At 44.3% G+C, this 22,578-nt stretch overlaps 2 protein-coding genes across 9 annotated transcripts in view; one reads left to right on the forward strand and one right to left on the reverse strand.

Annotated features, from left to right (window-relative positions):
• Positions 1–5,600, forward strand: part of LOC137191373 (histone-lysine N-methyltransferase ASH1L-like) — a 15,999-nt gene extending 10,399 nt beyond the window's left edge. The window contains exons 4-14 of one of the 5 annotated variants that reach the window (XM_067601409.1): positions 775–1,126; positions 1,308–1,481; positions 1,573–1,667; positions 1,750–1,823; positions 1,965–2,010; positions 2,122–2,162; positions 2,254–2,324; positions 2,454–2,629; positions 3,160–3,251; positions 3,360–3,502; positions 3,583–5,600. In XM_067601409.1, the coding sequence (XP_067457510.1) occupies positions 775–1,126; positions 1,308–1,481; positions 1,573–1,667; positions 1,750–1,823; positions 1,965–2,010; positions 2,122–2,162; positions 2,254–2,324; positions 2,454–2,629; positions 3,160–3,251; positions 3,360–3,488 (1,250 nt within the window). In that variant the 3' untranslated portion in view covers positions 3,489–3,502; positions 3,583–5,600. Of the gene's footprint in view, positions 1–774; positions 1,127–1,223; positions 1,482–1,572; positions 1,668–1,749; positions 1,824–1,964; positions 2,011–2,121; positions 2,163–2,253; positions 2,325–2,453; positions 2,643–3,159; positions 3,252–3,359; positions 3,505–3,582 lie in introns of those variants that run through there. The other 4 variants (XR_010930396.1, XR_010930397.1, XR_010930395.1 and 1 more) reach the window with 4 other exon arrangements.
• A 617-nt stretch (positions 5,601–6,217) lies between these two features.
• On the reverse strand, positions 6,218–22,545 carry rusc1 (RUN and SH3 domain containing 1). 4 transcript variants are annotated; one of them, XM_067601411.1, is made up of 13 exons: positions 21,836–22,545; positions 17,081–20,453; positions 13,932–14,825; positions 12,698–12,820; positions 12,497–12,573; positions 12,293–12,310; positions 11,706–11,880; positions 11,223–11,328; positions 11,026–11,072; positions 10,430–10,938; positions 10,102–10,346; positions 9,673–9,840; positions 6,218–8,894 (listed from the first exon to the last, which is right to left on the reverse strand). In XM_067601411.1, exons 2-13 carry the CDS (start codon positions 20,325–20,327, stop codon positions 8,729–8,731), a joined length of 5,775 nt encoding a protein of 1,924 aa, XP_067457512.1. In that variant the 5' UTR covers positions 20,328–20,453; positions 21,836–22,545; the 3' UTR covers positions 6,218–8,728. The 4 variants fall into 4 exon arrangements, with proteins under 4 accessions (XP_067457512.1, XP_067457515.1, XP_067457514.1 ...); XM_067601414.1 differs by lacking the exon at positions 13,932–14,825; XM_067601413.1 differs by lacking the exon at positions 12,293–12,310.
• Positions 22,546–22,578: the final 33 nt, after the last annotated feature.

The raw sequence follows: 22,578 nt of genomic DNA on the forward strand, positions 1-22,578 counted from the left end.
AGTGAACACAGTCATTAGTTAACCGCCACATTGGCTATTTAAAGCCTGGCCTATCCCTCACTGCTGGCCAACAGGGCCTATTTGACTTGGAAAAATCCAATAAGGAAAGAGTGGTCAGTCTTGTTAGGGACTGTGGAAAATGGAACAAAAAGATAGATGACCTCAGAAGTGATTGATGAAGGAGAAGCATAGAGGTCAGAATGGGGGCAAAAAAGCTTGTGAGGGGAAAATGTTGTTTTTTTGAAAGAGATGGAATACATTTGACATCAGTTCATCATCTAATTAAACACACATGTGTTTTGAAGTACAGCACACTAGCATGGGCACACACAGACACACACACACACACAGACACACACACACACACACACACACACTTTTCCCTCTCTCCCTCCCTCTTGCCCTGTCTGTTCACCCTTTTGAGATTACGTTCCACATTAAAGGAATGTGCAAAAACAATTTGTGTACAAGAGTGTGCACATTATGCACTGTAAAAAGTATGCATGCAGCACTGGGTTTGTGACCATTCTTGTGGTTTTTTGCTGTGTGTGTGTACATAAATCACTTCTTAATGCATTTCCCAGAAGTGATCTGGTCAGAGGAAATGTTGTGACTCACCTAATCTGTGGTCCATCCGCATGACTCAGCCTAGAGTGGCCTCACCTCACACCTCCTGCTGGCTCAATCACTGATGCACATCTGTCTCATTTCCTCTCTGCCACTTACACCCCACCCTCCCCTCCTGTCTCCCTCTTTCTGTTTCAACGACTGCAGGTTTACAAGGTGACTCAAGAAGCCGGGGGCAGCAGAAAAGTGTGCCAACACCAGACAGCGTAGAGGTGAAAAACAAAAGAAGGCCAGGACGGCCCAGGAAGCACCCACTGCCCTCCACTTTATCTTCCCCCACACACTCCTCTGCAGCTCCCCCCATGTCATCACCCGACCTCTTGCCAGGATACAGCCACAGCAGAGATGGGAGAGAAGTGGGAGGGAGAAGAGAAGAAAGGGGCCCGGAGAGAGATCGAGGAGGAAACGACACAGTGCAGCAGGTGACAGAGTCAGAGCTGCAAGCCAAGAGGAAGAGAGGACGAAAGAGAAAACATGGTGACTCTCCCTGTCATCAGAGGTAAACGCTCACAACTCCATTACATAGCACCTGAGCTGGTTGACTTGAAAATACAATACAGCCACTCACTACTGCTATATTAACCCATCGTTTTCAGCACTGTGTGCTAAACCAGTGCCTTTTCTTTCTTTCTCTTTTTCCTCTCTATCATTCTATCTCTCTCTTATCTCTTTCCTTTTAGTGTCGCCGAGGATAAACCGGAGTGTGACACCCCCACTGAATGTTTTAGCCAATCAGATGTCGACCAGGCTCCGTCCCAACCAGTAACCGTCCAAAGAGAGGAGAGAGCAGATGGTCCTCCCAGGAAGAAGTTTCTGAGGGCTGGTCTTTATTCTGATGATTATAAAACTACAGAGTGAGTTGACTGAATAAATAAACAAACTATTATAACAGTCTTTTGTTATCATTTATCCATTTGTTTATTTAATGCTCTGTCCCTTTTCTAGTCCGCCCTCTCAAGCTCAGCAGTTATGCAAAGGGAGTATGGACTACACCCCAGGGGAGCATGAGTTTAGCCTTTTACCTGCTCCTATCCATGTTGGTGAGTAGAGAAGAATATGCAAACTCCGCTGTAGTTTGTTGCAGCTGTGGTAGTTTATTTAAACTCCCTTTGTGTCCTACAGGGAAGTACCTGAGGCTGAAGCGAATTCATTTCCAGTTGCCCTATGATGTTATGTGGCTCTGGCGACACAACCAGGTACTGTAGAGCTCCACAACACAGCAGCAGGAAATTAAAAGGTCAAGCTGAGGCATCTTTGAAGTAAAAATAGTGTTGAAAGGAGATTTGTGAACTTTCATTAATCTAGAAAGGTGCAATTATCATGTTGTTTTGTTACAGCTTGAAAGGCAGCCAGCTGTCCCCCTGAAGAGGAAGCGGCGTTACTGTGAGTTTCTAGTATTGGATGTGTCGTCTTTAGGTTTAGTTGAAGGGTCAGAGGAATACTCTCATACAGTATCTTACTCTATTTCTCTCTCTGCTTTTTAATTTCACTCAGGCCGGGTAAAGGAGAGGACTGTATCCTCTCACCAGACAGCGGTGAGTTCCTGTCACTACAAGCTGTTGAATTTGGGCAAAGAATGCAACCTTGACAGTTAAAACTTACATGCATTTTCTCTTCGTTGTACAGGAAGAGAGCTCTAGTGACATTACCAGCCTCTTTCCTCACCTCGACATGGAGCCTTTGACCAGCAGTGAGAGGTACGGAACGAAAACAGACAACAGTGATTCACATTTCAAGATGAACTCTTTAATACGCTGTTACTAAACTAATGTTAGCGTTGACAGCTAAATGATGTGCTGAATGTTTCTCCCTCTGTGCTGGGCCAGGAGCTTTGTGGTGAAACACCACGTATTCCTCGTGAGGAACTGGGAGCTTGTGAGAGACAGACAGATCCGAGTGAGGATAGAGAGGGAGAGAGAGAGGGACGCAGAGGTAGAAGAGAGGGACTCACAACGTCTGTCCTGTGATGGAGCCAATGGGGACGACAGCCACATCAAGTCAGGTCCATGAAGCAAGTGTGTGTGTTAGTTTTTGTTTCTGTAGGTGTTTGTGTATGCATACGTGTATGTGGTTGAACACGTTTTCATTTTTACTGTACATCTGTATAGACTTCTTTTGGTGTCCTGTGTTTGTGTCTTTTTATTTTGTGTGCATGTATGTGTGTGTGTGTGTGCTCCGCTTACAGCCTGCCGTCCTCATATTTGGCTTGTCTCTCCATATCATACTCAGCAGTACAAACTAAGTGGTTTTCCAACCACAGAATTTCAGCCTGCAGAAATGTTTCCCTATTTCTGTCATCTGCCGCTGGTGTCCAAGAACCCAGCAGGCACCAGCTTTCCCCATTAACAGTGAAACCACACAGTTTCCATCAAAGACTCCCTGACTGATTACAGATAGGAATCAAAGGGAAATAAGGACACTCGCATAATTACAGATACATCTGTAAAAGAAATGATGTGCTATTTTGATCCCTTCCCTCCTGCACTGCCTTCACTAACATATTCAGTATATTGTGTGACCTCTAACCTACAGATCAACAAGTGGGGGTGGAGGTGACGGTTATCAGCAGTGATCCCCGCCAGCAGAGTCAGGACACCTCCAGCTTGCTCACTGCCAGCCCCTGTGTGAGTGAACAAACGCAGCTCTACCTACGGAAAATGTCTTTTCTCTCAAATTTCCACAAGTATAAAGATCTGTTTTAGTAATTAGTTGTGCATTCTCATTCACCACAGCCCACCGAAACCCAAAACAGACAAGAGGAGGAGGGAGAAGAAGAAAAGCGAGGGGAAGAAGAGGTTTGCAGCAGAGAACAGAGGAGGAAACGACTGAATGATTTACTTTTGACCCTGCAGCATTCATAAGCTAACGGAGAGAGGTAAGTAGAGCATAAGATACAGAAACAGGAGAGAGACTCAGAAGTATATGCGCTGTTTTGTTGACCGTGCCTCTGCGTAGGTGGGACCACTCCGAGAAAAAGGACCAGGCCCACTACAGGACAGATGGACAGGAACTGATGTCACAACATGGCTATTAACAGTAGCAGCGCCACAGAGAACAAGCCAGAAAGGAAGAAGAAGAGTTGGACAGTTATAGCGGCCGATAATGCAAGAAAGACATCTCACACACTGACAGATGAGTGTGTTGAACCTAGCGCTCTGAAGGGCATCACACCAAGGATGAAACCATGGCAACACATCTTTTGTCCAAACGGCAAGGGATGAGAGAAACAGATAAACTGTCCCGGATTAAAGAAACAGACCAGCTGAAATGAATTTGCACTAGTGCTGGATGAACAAGCACACTAAAGACTGTATGTATGCTGAGTGGACACACTATAAACACACACACATACACTTTGATTGCTCTTACTTCAGCACCTTAAGCAAACTTGGGAAAGACAGACATTGCTCTGAGACTGAAAGCAGACATATATGGTATTCAGAATTTTGGCTCTGAAGTTTCCAAGAGACGAGGAGCTCACACGCTGCCCAGGGGGAACAAAAATGTAGCCTGGGCCCTAAGTAGGTCAAAATTGAACCCTCATTTACTCGTTAAGCTTTCAAAGTCACATTGCACCTTTGGGAAATGACATGAGGAGAAGTGAGCCAGTTTAAAAGCTGTTGAGACAGTGTTAGGGTTTTCTTCACTTTACCAAGACAGTGTCTGCTATGTACCAGTGAATAGACAGGGGAGGGGGTGGGCTTAGTGATAGGAATGTTGGCATCGCTGCAAGAGAATTTCTAATGAGGTTTTAAGAAAGAAGTTATTTTTGAAAAAAAACACAAAAAAAAACAGCTTGTCTGCTAAAGAAATGGACGAAATATATTCATGATAGGAATGTTTATTGTTAACTATTTTCAGTATTGCTTCCTGGGGAAGGGCGGGCGGGAAGGGTAAAAAAGTGTTTTTGTTTACTTCAGACTGCCTTTGAGAATGTTTCACTCTTTGCTCCAGAGCATTGACAATCAGAATGTCTCGGGGGGGTGAAGGGGGGTGTGTGGAGAGGGTGGGTGGGTGGGTGGTGGTGGGGGTAGGGGGGTAAGAAAGGAGAGAGGAAAAGGGAATGAAACATGGAAGTGATTCGCCCCAAATGCTCTGTAGAAGTGCCATGTTGTCTTGTGTACGTACCTAAGCGAACTCATGCAGTCTTTAAAAGCAATATCTCCCGTGATAAGGACTATATAAGGACTTCCTTTGTTGTGTTTTATTAAGTTGTGAATATTTGGGGATTGGAGGTCTTTTTTTTTTCTGTACAGATGCATAGTAGATTGTTCTCATTTTAGGAGTATCGGGCTAATCCACTTAGTGGACGTAACCATAAGCGTTTAGTTTCATGTGAATGTACATAGAAAGAGACCTGTTTTCCTTCTATCAGCGGTAGCGTGTAAAATTAGTGTTATACATGACGATACTATTCGGAATATACATAAAGGTTAATAATCAAATCCTTCATTTTACTAAGATGTTTTTATCAAATTAAACAGCTGACCAATATATCAGACATTTCTCCTTAAAATTGACTATGATTGTATATGATTTTTTTTTAAATAGAATACATAATTTGTCTCTTTTTTTTTAGCTGAGTGTATGTTTTTTTATTGGTCAGACAATCAGTGACCGTGAATTAGTTTTTTCCAGTGTTAGATTTCTGCTCTCTTTCAGTAGTGTGGCTTCTAATAACAAGCCAAAGAAGTGCAATTTCTTTGACTGTTTACATACTGTATGTATATTTTTCCTCTTTACTTTTTTAACTAAGAGCACTACATTATTTCCAGTGGATGATTAACTTTATAGCAAAGGTACACATAAAGAGTTATTTATCTAGTTTGCATGACATGTAACCTTTGCCTGTTGCCTCTGATAATGTGCATCTGAAAAACAAAACATCAAAAACAGTTATAACTCAACGCCATAGAATGTCAGTTCAGACTTTTTGCCTCTATATCCATAATAATAAAAGCATTTTATGTCTACCAGTACTAAACCCTGCACAATCTTTTCACATCAAGGCCTCCTTCTTGCTGTGTGTTATGTGTTTTGTGGGCAATGCTGCAGTGATGTTAATCAGCTTGAGCTAACAGTGCTATCTAGTGGTGTTAGATTGTATATCTCACACTGTGTTGTCCTCCATAATGACCCACAATGGAGGACGCTATCAAAGGAACAGGGCTACAAGGTGGGGGAGGGCTGCTTCTCATTGTGGAGATTTATTCTCTCTCTGCCCTTCACAACATCCGAGGGCATCCTGGGATCTTTTTATCTGAGCAAAGAAGTGAGAGATACTACGGCATTCACCAGGAGCTTAAAAAGGAAGGAGTACACAGTTAGATATTAAACATGTTTTGCAAAAGACACAATCATGAGTCTTTACTTCCTTTCCTTCCTCCTGCAATCTCACACGTGGTGCCAGGTAGCTTCCTGTCACATTTCAAATAGCAACACATAGAGGATGTGCAATTCATGTTGAACATTTTCTGAGTGATATGTCCCCTACAATTTTATAGGATGGCTTAATACATGAATTCCTGATTTTTTTAAAGCCTTTTACATGAGCTTCAGTGCAAAAATATGACTCGAACAGCTGAGCAGGTTTGGTTTATATTGATCATTTTTATTTGGTGTATTTACAAACAAGCACATGCAGGAGGTGGACAGTGACTGACACTAGAGGGGCACTGAACTATATGCAATAGTAGGACACAGGGGAGGTCTACAGGCTACATGACACCAGAGAGAAAGGGAGGAGGAGGAGGAGAGGGAGGTACAGAACTCATCGTTACACTTACACACACATTCAAGTGAAAGTGCAGGATGTGCAGACACACAGATGTGCTCACACTCATCGCTGCTTTCCCTGCCACGTACACCGTCATGTGCGCACACACACACACACGCACGCTATCTCTCTCCTTCACACACATAAAGAACCCAGATAGATAGATAGTGATTCCTTTCAGAAACCTCAAGATCAATAAATAGTACATCCAATAAATTAACAGCTTTTAAACAAATGCATTTTGACCATTATCTCACATTTGGATAAATGCACGAATAAAAAAACAAACAAACAAACAAAAAAACATTATACACAATTAAATGTGTCAGCTGAGATTTTATCTTTTAACAATTTTCTTGCAAAAATCTATTTATCATCCATTTAATGGCAATGAAGATGCAATTTTATTGTGTTCATTGGTAAGTTATGAGCACTGGTCTAACTTAATGCTACTGTTGCCATAGTGACAGTAATGCTACATGGCATTGACACAATAACATAAGCAAACCTTGAAGAACTGAGCTTTCCCTGACTGATCGATAGCAATACTCAACAATGAAACTTTCCTGCTGAATTAGTGTTAGCCTTTCATGACAAGTTAAAATCAGGCGCTTTTAATTTTACTTTAACTATTTAAGCCTCCTATTATTTTAACAGGCTTTAGGTGTCATTTTGCACAAAAAGACAAAAAGGCTTTTAAGTTGCACATTTACTCATGTGCATAGTCATCGACACAGAATCTAGAGAACTAATAACTGCAAAGCAAAGTATTTTATATGATTAACATTAGAATCAACATATAACTTCCACCACTACCACTTCTACTACCACTTTCATTAATACCAATGATTATGATGAGCAAACATGGCAGGAAGGGTTAAGATAAATACAAAAGCTGAGGTACGAGGTGAAGACCAGCCACCAAACCTACAAACTTTACAGTAGCCGTTATGAACTACATACATCAGGGTTTCTCTTACTGCATTAAATTGGAGTTCAGATAGTGTTGAACAAGAGCTGAGCATAGTTTTGTGAGGCGTTAAGTCCAACCCATGTTGGCCTGTGAGGTTTTTGGGACAAGTAGAAAGATTAGCTACAGATTGCTGTTGTCTGGGTTTGCGATCTGGGTAGGTTTATCTTCTATAACTGTGTGGGATAGATAAGATATTTTCTGGCATTCACTCGAAGCATTCATGGCACATTACAATGCATACAGTGTTTAAAAGGTATGAGGCTAAATCTTATCATTTTTATGAATATGATCTCAAGACAATGGCAATACATGAAGCACACAAGAGGGAAGATACTGGATTTCATACTTAAAACAAACACATACACCTTTCTTTTTGCATGTATGACAACCACTTAATGTGTGTGTAAAGTTGCAGATGTAAAGATAAAGAAGTAATCCACTCAATTTTAATCCACGTCCTCACTGCGGCCACAGTATTAAGCTGCTGCTTGTGTCTCACTACCTGCTTTCTCTTGTTCACCTATCTTTCTATCTATTTTTAATATCAATCTCAATTTATATACCTATATATATATATATTTATGTATATTTATACAGTCAAATATAGCAGAAACATGTCAAACACACATGAACCAGGCGATAAAGGTGAGAGGTCAATAGGGGTGAAAGGTCAATAGAACACAGATCTACACAGCTACAATTCACTACATTACTACGCAGTATGCAACAGGAGCTACGGCCCAGTACTCTAGCATGCTTTCTCCACTCGGCAAACCTGTGAGTCACGACTCTCTACTGCTGATGGCTGGAGATATTAACGTGGCTACCGCCAGGCTGTCGACTGTCGCCTCCTCACAGCTGGCAGCCGCTGATCTGTACGCACTTAGATCTGCTAGCGGTTGATCCCACAGAATTTCCCCTGTGATCATTTTCAGATCAGCGGCTGACAAGGAAGGGAAGGCAGACACTGAAGAAAGGACATTTAAAGGGATACTTAACTCCAAGATCAAAGTTCTTCCAGTATGAAATGGTCTAAATTTGACTTGAGTCATTATTTCACACCATCTGCTGCATTCCTGCTGCTAAAATCCATTAGTTTAATGCTACCAAACTGAATGGATTGCGATGGGAAAAATCTCCCATATGTTCGTAAAGGGAGAGGGGACTGCAGGCTGCTGCTGATGCACGTAAAGCAGAGCAGATGGTGTTAATGCACTCAAATCAAACTAGAACCACGACAGCGTGAAATATCCCTTTCAGAGTAGTGTAGCCTCACCATAACCTCTCAATATTCGCCTAAAATATATTTTTTTATTTTTCATTGATTGAGTGCAGCAGTTATGGTGCCGGAGTCACATGATGAGCGAGGTGTAGCCAATAGGTACCAGCCCCTCTTTATCTCCCTGACGACAGCGGATCCAGTCTTGATCAACGCCTCCTAAGATTACGAGTTCCTCCCCCTTGCAGAAGCTGAGCTCCGAACCTGTTCCAGTGTGGTCACACAGCGTTCTTACTGACCTGAGGACAGACGACAGACTTTCTCAGCCAAAATGGGATACATGCACACCAACCACAAACAGTAACGTCATCCTCTACGTATGATGTAGTGGACTCTTGGATGAGTCACAATGAAGGATTGCTCCAAATCTGACTGGTGATTCACTAATTTAAGTCTCTTAAAGACAAAAAATGACGACAGGAGCGCTTCTGATGTTCCCTACACAGATGCAGATGGTGCCTGAAATTTGATTTTTTTATGTGACACCCTAACCATGGATGAATGCACATTTTTTACATTAAAAAAAAAGTCTTTCAAAGATTGACATTTTTACATTAAAATACTGCTTCCCCATCAAGCCCACTGATATTTTCTTAAATGCCAGAAGATACATCCCTCAAAAATATGTAGTGTCTAAAAAGTTATTATATTAGGTCAGTATCATTTCTAAAATAATTATAATTACATGATAATAAAGAATAGGTGTATCAATCAAACTGTTAACCATACATTTTGAGCTTAGATTATAGCGCCACCATCTGGTTTTGTCAAAACTGGGTTGGTGGTGTCTTGAATTCAATAAAATCTTTAATATTTTTAATAATAGAACCCTTAGGACAATTTGTGTGTGTTTTAAAGCCTGCAAAAATGACACCCTTCAAGTTTCATTAAAAATAGATAGACAGTGTAAGATATCACTTGTAATATAACATTTCATGGACTGAAGAATAGACACAGCCTTATCTATCATTCCCTCCCCCAATTTCATTGTGTGGCATCACTTCATGTCTGTTGTACCTGAGTGGTCTGGGTTTGTCCTTCATCTCCAGTGTGTCAACCTCTCTCTCTGACTCTGGCTCACTTTCTCCTTGGGCCTCCGCAGCCCTCCTTACCATCGGGGTGGAGCTGCTGCTCACCATTCGGGTCAGCGCTGTGACACCAGGAGCCAACCACTGAGAGGGACGCCTGAAGAGACAGAAAGAAGAGGGCAGAGGGAGGAATAGAGAGAAAGAGATAACGAGTGGGAGGGGACAGGGACAGAAAGGGTCACAGTTACCATTCACACAGTTTATTGAGCAGTTTCAAATGTAATAATGACCAAGTTTTAATTCTATCAAAACACTAGAAGACCTGATTGCTCTGATTCAGTGGAGTAAACTGCTGTGGTGAATTCTGGAGACACAGTGAAACCTCCACAGAACAGGACACATATATCCATTGATTTACCTGGATGGTGGTGTGTGACCTGTTGGGCTGTTGGGGCTTTTAGAAGCACCAAAGAGACGCCCCAGACCCCAAGGAACCTGAGTGCCACTGCTGACCGGAGCGAAGTCACTCCCTGCCTGGACCGGGAGATCCGGCAGATCCATCTTCATCTCCTCCCTTTTCCCTGCAGACAGGCTCAGCTCAGCCAGATTCTGGCTCAGTCTGCCTCCCCAGCGCATCACAGCCCCCCATCCCTGCTGGATAACCTGTGATTAAAAAAAACACAACACATGTCAGCCCTGCAGGATCACACAATAATAAATGACTCAAACACTGAAAAGTCACACACCTGTCCAGCCTGCTGAGCAAGGCTGTCCTCCTCGATGCTTGGAGGAGGTAATTCCCCAATTTCCTTCTCCTGCACCCACAACAGCTGCGGACTTGTCTGCCCGAGGCTGACCGAAGCCTTTATGGGTGCAGCATTGCTATTTGTTGACGCCCCTGAACCTCCATTCTTTGGATTAGCCAATGGTGACGAGTTTGCACCATCTTTATCTGCCTGATGTTCTGGACTTCCAAAGTCTACTTCTGAGAGGCTTTCAATATATCTGCAGCCTGCGTTCTTAGATTGGGACCCCTTTGTTGACAGCTGGAATCCTGCATCCTGACAAGGTGGACTGGGGATCTCTGGACTGTGACTATCATGCTCTAAGTGGTGGTGCTGAAAGAGCAGGTCAAGGTTAAAGGTCAGCAGGCTGAGAGGCTGCAGCACCAGGAGCAGTTCCTCAAACAGAGGTTGGCAGGCGGTTAGCGACAGACACATAAAGGAGGAGGGGCGGTAGTATGTCTCCAACACATCTGGGAGACAGAGAGATCATTGTTACTCACATGCATCATTGTTATTAAAAAAAACAATGATGTGAGATGCAAGTGAAGGAAACTTACCACTGCAAGACTGAAGGTGAGACAGCCAGAAATCAAGAAGCTTGGTACTAGAGGAAAAGGAAAGAGAGAAGGAGAATACTGAGGAGAATACAGAATGGATATGAGCAGAGAAATCAAAATATTTTTAACTATTGATTTTCATAGCACTTTTCCTTGCCAAGGGTGAAGACCAGAGAGGGTTCAGAGTCAGTACTTACTTCAGTAGGCCAAGGAGGAATGCGTTGAACCTGTGTTTGCTCTGTCTGAGCTGCGGCAGCTCTCCAACTCGAACTTGCAGGTTGAACAAGGCTTGTGTTCTAGGGCCTGGATGAAAAAGGTGTAGTGGATGGGGAGAAAATACAGAGGGAGAGAGGGAGGGAGGGAGAGAGGGAGGGAGAGAGAGAGAGAGAGAGAGAGAGAGATCAACAGTAGAACTTACAGAGGTGAGTAAATAACTGCAGTGAAGCTTTGCCACTTGTGGGAAAATCGATATCTGCATCCTGTTGTTCATTTTAATCAGCATTTCAGACACTAAAATCAGAAGTATTGACTGATGTGTGGGGAAAATGAGAGACAAAGTCCAGGGTTTATCAATAGAAGGCAATACAGGAAATGTAACCCACAGAAATAATGGACTAATATCCAATTCTAAACACTTAAGTTTATAAATTTTAATTTCTCAATGCTATTAGAAGTGCTACCTGGCTTGGTGGAGGCCTGGACCAGGCCCCAGGCTGAATTTGGCCTCCTGCCTGCAATCAGGTCACTCTGGTGGGGTTTTAGGCCATCGGTCAGCAAACTGTGCAGGGCGGGGCAGAGACACTGCAGCACCAGACGGCCCAGAGATGGATTTATAGCGCTGTCTCCTGATAAGGCCTGAGAGGAGAGGAGAGGAGAGGAGAGGAGAGGAGAGGAGAGGAGAGGAGAGGAGAGGAGAGGAGAGGAGAGCAGAGGAGAGGAGAGGAGAGGAGAGGAGAGGAGAGGAGAGGAGAGGAGAAGAGAGGGGAGGATAGGAGAGGAGAGGAGAGGAGAGGAGAGGAGAGGAGAGGAGCATGAGAGGAAATGGGATAGAGTGAGGAAAAAGATGTGCAGTGATGGGGAGAGATCAGAAAGGATGAGTCAAGAGAGGAAGGGAAGAAAAATGGGACACACACGGGGGTTGAGAGAAATACGGGGCAACGAGGGTCAGTATGTTGTGATGAGATATGATTTGGGAGGGGGATTTGGAGTTAGTTTACAATAAATTTGAATGACTAAGAGACTGGGTTATCTAAAGATATTCTAGTACCTTGTTAACTGAGAGAGACTGAGGAGAGACAGAACAAAATTCGTAGAGTCAGAACAAGAAGGAAGGGAAAGGGAAAAGCATTTTTAAATAAATTCAATACAATATGATATTTTGTTTCTAGACAGAAAAAGACACAAAAACAATAACAACAATAACAACATTCAAACAAAAAGAAATCCAACTCTAAATTCAGTAATGACTAACCTTCTGAACTACGGTCCGAGAAGAGCTGAACTGGGCCAAGACGGCTTCCACTGCCACACTGACCGCACTGACCAGAGCTGGAGGGGAGGAACAAAAGTCTACAGTTAAATGGTAAGAGCTACAGCTGGGTAAAAGACAAACATGCACAGCTGGACAGGGAAACACACACACACACACACACACACAGATGTTCATCCACACCTTTCTTCTCCTGCAGGCACAGAGAGGACAGGCCAAGACCTCTCATTGGATGCTTCACATCTTCGCCCATCCAGGATGTCTCTCCTCTCTGTACAGTTCCAGCGAATGACACACTGCGAACAGCTGACAGTGGCAGTAAAAGAGGAATGACTTACTAGTATAAAAAAAAATTTAATTCAACAGGAGCAAAACAAATCACGACAGAGAGAGATACCATAACTAAAATATTTGTGTCATTAGTGGGAGCAATTAAGCAATGGGAAGCACTGGAGTAGGCAGATACAAGCAGATGGTGATACTGACGACAAACAGCATGTGAGCGCATCCTGTAAATATTAGTTTACTGTGGCCAGTTTCCACATATGAATCTGTGAAGAGGTCTTTTTGTCTGCATCTGGGATAAACAGGATCCCATGCATTAACCTTGACTCACACAAATACACTAATTCAAACACTCACACATACTTAATATAGGCATAAGAATACATAGGAGGAACTGTAGATACAATTGTATAAGCTACCACATGAATCAGGTCAGATACAATTACACACATGTGCAAAGGGCAGGTGTTGTGTAAAGTCTGATGTTTATATAAATATATTTATATAAACTAGTTATATAAATGCAAACATTCATATAATGAACAGGATGCTGTGAACCTTAATTACTGTGATATCACCTTAACACATACATACGACAATAAAAAAGGTTTAACATAAATTAAAAAATTTGACATTGACATCATCAACAAGCTACTTGGGTTGTGCTTTGCATGAAATGCATGTGTTCATGTCAACACTCCGTGCAAAAACAAAAACAACATGAAGGCAGACAGAACAGACAAGACCGACACGAAGACGGACAGACGAAGACAAAGAGGGAGAGAGTGATGAGAGTGAGTCTAGACACCCTCTGACAGGAACAGCTGTTACCCCTCTGAAGGCCCTTTGAAGGCCCTTTGCAGATTTGAAAGGACAGTGTAGATAAGACGTATCGGATGACCTGCGGGGAGCTGCCTTCTGATACGTCTGAACAGCTACAGGTACCCAGTTCTTTCAAATCTGCAAACCTCTGGGGCTGAGCAAATGACAAAAGTGTGAGGGCCACTATATTAAGAGAATAAATACAGACAGACAGACAGACATGCACGCATGCAAGCAAGATGTCAGACAGACAGACAGACAGACAGAGAGTGTAAGATGTAGGGAGAGAGAAGAGAGAGAGAAATCTTACTCGCCACGCGCGACTGCAGAGGAGCCTGGTGGAGTTTTGGGGGTAGGGGGGGAGCCCTGGGCGGTATAGGAGGGTAGAGGTTTGGGTAGTAGAGGGGAGCAGTGAGGGCAGGCAGGGTGTGCGAGCGGGGGAAAAGCGGGGAGCTGAGGCAGGAGCCTGCCGCACCTGGAGGGGGCGCTCCTGAGCGCTGAGGAGGGGAGAGGGCTCCTATAGGGGAGAGGCGAGGAGGGGCACCCCTGTGCAGAGGGCAGTTTTTGGGGTGGTACAAGTAATAGGTGGGGAGAGGGGGGAGCTCTTTGGATGTCCTGGCCTTGTTGCTGTTGAGGTCTGCGTGTGAGTGTGCGCGCTTTTCTCTGCTGTTTGAATACAGTGAATCCCTAGCATTGACACTGTTAGAATACGTCATCATAACATCGATGTTCTTATACGGGGTGGTGCAGCCTGGTGCTTCGGTTGTGCTACTAACAGGTGTGTCTGGTTTAGCGGGTGTATTGGTCCGATCCTCTGAGTCACTGCAGTAGAGAGAGTCAAAATTACTGATAGATGTAGAGCCCCTGTCATTGGGTTTGGAATCACGGTGTGCAGAGTGTGTGTTTTTCTTAAAGATATTCCCATAATCATGAGAAGAGTCTACACCAAGATCAGCCAGGGAATCAGAGTTAAACCCGGAGCTTATATCAGCGCTGGAATCATCTCTGTGGATATAAGCTGAGCTGGCAGTATGCGCCCACTGCATGTTGCAGTGTTTGTCTGTGGACTCTCTGCCCACATGGCGGTGGGGCCTGGAAACTGTGAGGGGATGGGAGTTACAGTAGCCTGGGCGATAGGAAGGGAGGGCAGTGTGGAGGAAGTAGGGTTGGGAGGACTGGGCGAGGGACAGTGGGGGGGAGGAAACTGCTTATTGGAAAGGGCAAAAAGGCCAAAAATTGTGAGGTGCAGAAGACAGGAGAGGGCAGGCGCACAAGCAGAGTAATGAGGGAGCGAAGCGAAGCCATGGACAAACAATGGAAACAACAGAATGGGATGGATAGGTGAGAAAAACAAGGAAGAGTAAAGTAAAAAAAAATGTGGCAAATAAATGGGAAGGAGAGAGAGATGCAGAAAATGTTAGTGTCTGTTGAGAGAAAAATGCACATTCATGAGTGTATTTCTGCAGATATCGTTATCATGTAACATCATGCGGTAATGCAGTATTTAAACAAGTCAAACAGTTGATCCACAGTTACACACTGAAGGCGCATGAGAGTCAATGGGGTTGATTTATGAAGTGCAATAACTACAGTTTTTCTTTTAGGAGGATTGGACACAACAGGAAATGATACCGTTGCCATAAAACAATAGCTGTTGAGCAGTCTTAAAGCTGCATAGTAGAAATACTCAATCCATCAATCAGCCACTCATTCAACAATGACACCATATTTAAAATGCCACCATCAATAACAAAGATTCATCATATGTATGTTAAGGATCCAAGTTTTCTTTACGGCATCTGTTTTCACTTTCTATTCCATACTTGCTTTGAGAGATATAAATATTAAATACAAGACACCGCAGTGAGTGCCAATCTTTATGCTAAATGTTTTTTACTTTACTGCAGTGCGTGCCATCATCACCTCTGGATCACCTTCTCTCTCTCTCTCTCTCTGTTCTCAGCTTTTGTTTTCTAACTCTCTCGAAGCTCCTTCCCCACCACCCTCCTCTCCCCTCCCCGCCAGTACAGCATACAGTGTAATGCTGAGTCAGTCAACAGATAGCAGAGATCTGTCCGTTCCGGCTCAGTCACAGAGTCTGTCTGTGTAAAGATTCAGAGACTGACACTACAGTTTTCATTGCACTCAATTACCTGTGACAGACTGTAAGACTACAGGCTACAAAATGAGTTAAAGAGCAACCATACCTTGGTTAGACTTGAGCTGTGTTTTAACTGTAACCTACACATGATACTTCCTATTTTTTCTGACACTGGCTGTCAGTAATTGGTCCATGCACTAAGATCCACCCCTCAGGTTCTTAAAGGTGTATGCATCTATTTCTGGTTTCATTCCCAACTCATTGCACTTATTTTGGGGCAACTTTTTCAGCATATAAGTTGGTTAGTTCATTTGATAATTATTAAGCAAAGGTAAATGATGAAATAATGATAATGAAAAAGAAATAAAATTAGCAGTCATTTAGCATTTAGAGATGATAGGTGAGACTGACTGACTAGTCTAATCCTTTGTAAGTTTCTCTGTGGCCCACTACAGCACTGCATGAGATAAGTAACTTGATCTGAGCTATCTGTGCCACTCCAGGGAGCAGGGGGGTGGGTGTGGGGTGAGGGGGCATGAGGAGACAGGATAGACAGCGAGAGAAAAGCATATTAACATCCCAAGCTGATGGGATTTAAAACCAGTAAAGAGGCAGAGAGAGAGAAGATTTAAGGATGCAGACAGAACGAGAAGAGAAAGGAGGAATGAGGCAAAGAGAGAGAGAAAGGTAATGAGCTCAGTGGGCTCTCCATTATGCCCCTCCCCTTGGTCTGAAGAGTGGATGAATAATTGAATAAGGCAGTGATGACATCACACTCTGATAACCAGTGCAGGAAAAAACTGGCTGGAAAGTTTCCAACCTCTCCTTTTTCCTCATATTACCTTCAGGCTTTCTCCATCCATTCCTCACTCTTATGTTCCCTTTCTAGCTTGCACTGTCTTATTTGCTTCCCCCGTCTAAAATCACCCTCTGTTTGTCGCTCGTCATCATATCCATCACATCACGCATCACTGTTTTCTGTGACTCATGCTCGTCCTCCATCTCTTCACTCTTCTTCCTTATATAATTTTGATGAATGAGTCTACATTTTCCATCTCCCTTGGTTTTCTGTTCCTTTCAATTGTACCGACCAAGGATGTTATTTGTGCATCACTGAGGAAGTGAATAAACTGACTGTTAGACTGTCTTTCTCCATCTGTTTTTGCAAATCCCAGAGTTATTGTGCTGTCCACATTACACTGAGCTACTGATGTGTTTATTTTCTCCAATGCATACACATGAATGCACACACACAGACATAATACTTAGTTTGAAAACTTATAAAGAAGTATTCTCAGCTATCAGATGCTATTAAATTTAACTTTATCTTTAGCAGCATCATGAAAATTACTGCTCACCTGCTGTTCTTGATTCAAAAGTCCTTCCTCCATCAGCTCGTCCTCTCACCTCCACCTCCTCCTCTTCTTCTTCCTCCTCTTCTTCTTCTTTCCCTTCCTTTTCCTCTCTCCTAACTTCTTCACCCTCCCACTCTCTGCCCATGGTCCACAGGCTGCTGTCACTGACCGAGGAGCCAATCTTCTGTGATGGGCATAGCTCTGGACGTCCACCCTCCTTATCAGCTCTCTGGAGCATTTCCTTCAAAGCAGCCATTGAGGTCAGGGCTGGTGGCGGTTGCATGAAGAAGGCCTGAGCCTGAGAGGTGTACTCCCATTGGGTGCCATCGGTGCCTGTCTTCTCTCTTCTCCACTTCAAGTTGTACAGTATATCTGGATCTGGAGTAACGACTGTGGGGTCAGGGTCTGGCTCCATGATCAACTTTGTTGGTGGGGAGGCGCTCTTGTTGCGGAAACGCAGCTCTTTGAACGTTGTGACTTTTGGGGCTGATCCTGGAGTTGACCCTGATGAACTGATCTTCTTTGTGGTTTCTATGTGTGATTTTCTCATTTCAATGGGCGGGGGCTGTGGTGGGGCATCACAATCAGGGGTGAATGCTATGAGCCAATCAAATCGCTCAGGCTGTGCAGAGTTAGCTGAGAGAGTGCTAACTTTGGGAGTTGGCAAAGACGGAGGGATTGGGGGTAAGGGACGAGGAGGAGGAGGAGGGGGAGGCGAATCTGGTAATTCGGCAGGATAATGGAAAGTCTCAAAGCTCATATTCTTCCCTTTAGTTTCATGCGTATTGCTAAGACCGGTGCTGTAGTAAGGGTCTGAAGTCAGACCGCTGTTCCTCTTCCTTCTTCTTGCCATCTCGGTGAAGGAGGTGGTTCTTTGTGCGTCCTCTTTCTTTTTGCCTTCTGTGGCTTCTCCGAGTACATCTACTCTTCGATCTCCATCCAACTTGCCTCTGCTGCTCCATCCATCTCTGGCCATCAACTTGGAGTCGCATTCCTTTTCTTCCTCACTGTCTTTTAGTCTGAATTCATGTAGCTCCACAGATCTAGATGTGATAAGATTATCACCGTTGCCCTGGTCCTCTAACCCTCCTACACAGTCGCCAAGCTCTGGGCTGAGTTTGAGGAGCTCAGCTTGGGTCAATCCTGCAAGCATCAGTAGCTTCCGAATCTCCACATCCAGTGCATGGAAGGAGGGGGGAGGAGGCAGGGCAGGTGGTGGTGGTGGTATGGCAGGGGGAGATGAGGAAGAGAGTGAGATAACAGGTGGAGGAGGCAGAGGTGGAGGGCGTGTGGTAGGAGGTGGGAGGGACAGAGGGGTCTTTTCCTGTTCGGCTTGAAGAGCAGCAAGACGCTGTGCTTCCTTCCTGGCAAGGTGTCGTTTCCGAGGGGGAGGGATGGGAGGAGTTGGGGTGGGGATAGATGGAGGTGGAGAAGGAGTGGTATAGAGGGTGAGGTAAGGGACGGGTTTAGAGGCAGGGAGTGGAGGAATGGATGGGGGAGATGGAGGTAAGGGTTTCTCACATCTAAAAGTGGTGAACGTGGGAGATGAGGAGTTAGGGGAGAAAGTCGACAATGTAGGAGAGGTGGAGACAGCCATGGAGATGGTCTCCCTGCTGATATTGATGTAGGTGTGGAGGTCAGAGCTCACGCTGGCATGACGCGCTGGAGGTTTGGGGGGTCGAGGTGGTGGCTCAACAGGGGAAGGGGTGAGGGAATCTGGAACAAGAGGATCATCACAGTCTGAAGGAGCAGTGAGGTCAACCCCAGCGTCAGAAAACTCCTGAGAGTCTCCCATACTTCCCCCGCGGTTTTTGTACAACTTCCAGGAAATGTCGATGTTACCCATTTCATCCATGACATCTGAGAGGTCTTGCTCCTCCAGATCTCCAAGATCAAATCCCTTGTCGTGGAGTCTAGCGATGTAGGCCAGTTTTACTTCCCTGTTAACTTTCTCCAAGCGATCCAGGTGATCTAACCTATCCCTCAGAACATCCCAGTGCTGCTCCCCCTCCAGATCCCAACGAGCCACTTGGATCACCTGGCTGAAGCGCTCCATTTTCCCAAACTCCCCTACTGATTCTAAGAAGTCAAGCAAGCCTAGCTTGGTAACCTCTGAATCACCTTTGACTCCTAAGTAGTCAGGAGAGGGGGAGTCTAGGGCAGAGGGGTAGCCCTCATCTGGGGAGCAAGGAGGAATGGGGGAGTGTGAGAAGGGATTACGGTTGAGAGGAAGGGAAGGGGGTGAACGTGCAGGAGGCTGGCATTCAGGGGCTTGCGGAAGAGAGTGGTCTTTGGGAGACAGAGCGACAGAAAGATTATCTTGGTCGTGGGAAGAGCAGACGGAGGCGGATTGATCTGCACAGTCAGACTCCAGGTCAGAGCAGGAGCTGATGGAGGTGGAGGATGAAGAAGTAGAAGAGGTGAGGGAGAACTCCAGGAGGGAGGGGGGACAGTCACAGCATGAAGGGACCAGGGTGTCATCATCATCGTCATCATCATCATTGTCACCTTCATCATCATCGACGTCAATATCAATATCCCCGCTGTTCTCTTCCTCATCTTCCACTTCCTCTACTTTTACATTTTTCTTGTTGTCCAGATCAGCGTTTTCATCTGCATTCTTGCCTTCATTTTCCAGATTGGCAGCAGGGCGAGCAGAGGGATCCAGCTGGGCCTGTGCTTGTGAAGGAGGCTGAGGCTGCTCCTTGGCCCCTGTCCCATCCTGCCTCTGGGGTAATGGGGCCGGAGGAGGAGGAAGCTGCATTTGCTGTCTGAGAGAGATGGTGTTGTTGTTGTTGTGGTTATGGTTGAACATACTGTTGTTGTCCTGTGGTGAGCGGCCATCGCAGCACAAACACGGGAGGCTTGGCTCGTTGCAGTTGGGGTCAAGAGGAAGATCAGGGGGAAGCGCAGGAGGAGCGGCTTCAGGTGCAATTTGGGTTGCTGCCGATGTACGAGCAGTCTTCGGTTTGGGTTTAGCTGATTTGGAGATGGTGGAACCCTGTTTTTGTGAGCCAAACCTGGACTGGTTTACTGGTGCTCGAGGCTGCACTCCCACTCTGGTCCTGGAAGGAGCAGAGGGGCCTTTAGAAACCCGGCGTGGGGAGGAAGTAGTGATTGTGTTCATGTTTTTATCCTCCCTCTGAAACCCAGGGCCATGAGACTTTGGTCCAGCTACGGTATTGTTCCGTCGGTTGACGTCAAAACGCCTAGCCTTTGGAGGCTGAGAGGAGCAGTTTGAGGACTGCATTGTGGGTATGGGACTTTTAGGATACTCTGATATTTCTGTTGCTATAGAAACAAGGGTTGTAAAGGCTGGACAGATCCAAACTATGACGCGCCGTGACGGTCACATCTTGGCTTGACTCCCAAGATCCTGTAACATCAAAGGAGAGACACACAGTGAATAACGACTAGGAGCAAACTCTGCTCATCAAAGACCATTTTCCTGCTCTACACATGTTTTCGTATTAGGGTAAGTCTTTGAAGTTAAACCCGTCATCTGGACTATTCATTAAAAACTCAATTGCTTTTGGGCTTTCTGTTTTATAATTATCACAGCTTAAGTCCTGGGAGGACGCAGCAGTGATATGAACACACACTGTGTCTCAAACAATCCTATTAGAAAAGCCAGTTATCAAGCATGACCACTTAAGGAAAATAATGTTGCATCTTTTGTTAAGTGATACACTGAATTACTACAATTCATCTTAACATAGCTTCTCTACAAAATTCCTGTAATTGTATTTAACATCTTGAAAATATATTTTTGGGGAATATTAAAATGCTACAAATATTTGGACTTTTCATAATTTGCTTTATTGCTTTTACAAATCCTATCTATGTATTCAAATTCAAACACCCACACACCCGCATATCACATGAAATAAACCCCCCCCCACTATAATAATTGCAGCTAATTTTGAGCCTAATAACTGTCACTCATCATCTTCATCTGTTGTGTCCTGCTTCACTGAGCAGTGATATTCATGAGTTTACAGTAGTCAAGCTGTCTCCATCTGTGCTAGTCCATCCTTACAAGCTGACAAGAGGCAGAATAAGATCTTGATCAAAAGAAATGACGAAAAAAAAAACACCCACCCACCATACCTAAAGCAATGACTGAACATAAAGCACATTTAACTGGAGCGTGAAATAATCAGGCAGCACTGAACAACACTGAGCCTGCCTTTTTTTAAAGCCTACCGAAGGCTATTGCTCATATATTCCTCCACAGTGCCCTTCACATAACTGAGGAATATAAATCACTGAAGTGCTTGCTTACACTGGGCCTTTGTCATAATGGGCACTAAAAGCCAACCAAACCTTGAAATAAGAGAAAAAAACAGAATATAATCACTGTGCATAACTGTGCTGTGTTCAATATTTACCCCTGCATTTATTGATCCCACAGAGCTGATGGAGACAGGGAGGATGGGAGGAGGGGGAGGAAGGGAGGAGGAGGAGAGGGGGGGTGGGGGGGGGTACCTCCAACCGCATCGCCCTGATATAGGCCCATCCGCCCTCATTATAACTCAAATATTGCACCTTGCATTACATCCCATTTAAAACGGACAATAATAATAACATTTACATAAAAACTGTCCAATAAATATCACTGTTAAAAGCAGAATTTCTTCATCTACGCAAGCTCCGTATGAGAACAGGAGGTTTTGCTTACCCGACGGGCCCTTTCAGGTTTATTTTAAAAACGAAAAAAATATATTCACAGACATAATAAAATGGGACTGCACTCACGGTCAGATTCAGGTGAAGATGGATGAAGGTCTCCATCTCGTCGGGTTCTCTCGCATCCCAGTCCGTGAATGTGAGCTTCTCTCCGACGTTAACAACCTCAGCATCTGTCGTCTCGCGAGCATCCAATAAACTCTCGTGAGACCCCACCACCATCACCACCACCACCAACATCAACGCCTCCATGCCAAACCACACCCCTTGCTTTCCTTATCATAACATCCAATTTATCATAAGTCATAACTGTAATTGCATGCATTTAATCTGATTTAAAACGTATTATCGTTTAAAGGAGATGTTCACTTTTTTTCAAGTCAGTGTTAAAATAACATTCATGTCCATATGTACACTGAAACAGGTTTTGGTTGCTGTAATTGTTCTTTCTATTCATACTGGTTGTGAAGAGATACTTTCCTGGTGATGTAATTCTTAAGAAACAAAACCTACAGTCCTCATGATGTGCAAAATTTCTTAAGTTCAGCTGAAGGAATTATGAGGCGTCAGCAGTCTGAGTTTGACGAATCAAGTGGGCGTATCTGAGTCTTTTTTGAGCAAAATTCCTTCTTTGTGTTACTATCCCTCCACCACAGCTCTGCAAGGAAACACTCATGGGAAACCAAATGAATTTATTCTAAAAAAAAAACCTTTTTCCCCATCCAGTATAAACTGCAAGAACAATTATAATGTGCTATTTCAGTGCACATATGGGCATGTGAATAGAACATAGACTTGGAAAAAACTTAACC

The sequence above is a fragment of the Thunnus thynnus genome, chromosome 10 (assembly GCF_963924715.1).
Source record: "Thunnus thynnus chromosome 10, fThuThy2.1, whole genome shotgun sequence".
Lineage (NCBI taxonomy): Eukaryota > Metazoa > Chordata > Actinopteri > Scombriformes > Scombridae > Thunnus > Thunnus thynnus.